Source organism: Phaethon lepturus, unplaced genomic scaffold (assembly GCF_000687285.1).
Source record: "Phaethon lepturus isolate BGI_N335 unplaced genomic scaffold, ASM68728v1 scaffold20414, whole genome shotgun sequence".
Classification (NCBI taxonomy): Eukaryota; Metazoa; Chordata; class Aves; order Phaethontiformes; family Phaethontidae; genus Phaethon; species Phaethon lepturus.
Genome location: NW_010537229.1, coordinates 6,670 through 7,814, shown reverse-complemented (window position 1 = coordinate 7,814; position 1,145 = coordinate 6,670). Strand labels below are relative to the sequence as shown.

At 56.3% G+C, this 1,145-nt stretch overlaps 1 protein-coding gene across 1 annotated transcript in view; it reads right to left on the bottom strand.

Annotated features, from left to right (window-relative positions):
• Positions 1 to 9: 9 nt before the first annotated feature.
• The window catches only part of PARP3 (poly (ADP-ribose) polymerase family, member 3), a gene marked incomplete at its 3' end in the record, with an annotated part of 5,159 nt that continues 4,023 nt past the window's right edge, over positions 10 to 1,145 (bottom strand). The window contains exon 10 of the mRNA XM_010286439.1: positions 10 to 101. Coding sequence (XP_010284741.1) covers positions 10 to 101 — 92 coding nt within the window. The remainder of the gene's footprint in view (positions 102 to 1,145) is intronic.

The following is a 1,145-nucleotide window of genomic DNA, read 5'->3' as shown; positions in this document are numbered from 1 at the left end:
CCTCCCCACCGTCACGCGGATGCTCTGGAGCATCCGTGGGGCATCGGGGTAGCGCAGCCGGGAGCTGCCCTTCCCCAGCACCCTGGGGACCCGGACGCGTGCTTGGGGGGCACACCAGAGCGCAGAGAGGGACTTGGTGTGGGCGCCGGGCTGCGGTTGGGCAGCAGGCCCGGCACCCAGCATGTTCACCCTCCGGACGGATGGATGAGCTCCTCCACACCCAGGCAGGGCAGCGGATCTTGCTTGTCCTCTGTAGCCCTGATGCCGCGGTGATGGGCACAAGCCACATGCCTTGCTAAGCTGAGGAGGGCGCCTGGCTGGCAAAGCCACCAGCTTTCACCTGCAGGCTGCCAGCACCAGACAGCCACAACAGGCTGCAGCCCCTCCAGAGCCACCTGCCACCATCCCTGCAGGGACCCACCACCACCCTTCCCTGCTCCGCACCCTCCTCGCCAGCGGAGAGCCGGCGGGAGAGCACCAGCACTGCTCTGTATAAAGCACGATGTGGTTATTCACGGTCAAAGCAGGCTCTGTCCCCACACCAGCCTGTCCCTTGCCAAGCCCCAGGCGGGGTGGCTGGAAAGTCCAGACCGGTGCTCCAGTGTCCTGGTTTCAGCTGGGATAGAGTTAATTTTCTTCCTAATAGCTGGTACAGTGCTGCGTTTTGGATTTAGGATGAGAAAAATTCTGATAACACACTGATATTTTTAGTCGTTGCTACGTAGTTGTAGTGCTTATATGAAGTCAAGGACTTTTCAGCTCCCCATTGCTCTGCCTTCGGGGAGGTGCAGAAGAAGCTGGGAGGAGGCACAGCCAGGACACTGGCCCAGCCTGGCCAGAGGGATATTCCCCACTGTATAACTTCATGCTCAGTATATAAAATTGGAGGTGGCCGAGGGGTGGGAATTGCTGCTTAGGGATGGGTTATTGATCACCGTGTGATAAACAATTGTTGCATTGTGCGTCACTTGCTTTTGTATATTCCTTTATCAGTAACATTATTATTATTATTATTATTTTCTCTTTCTTTGCTGTTGTATTAAACTGTTATTCTCTCAGCTCATGAGGTTGTTTTTTCCGATTCTCTTCCCCATCCCACCTGCGGAGGCTGGGCCGAGCGAGCGGCTGTGCGGTGCGTAGTTGCT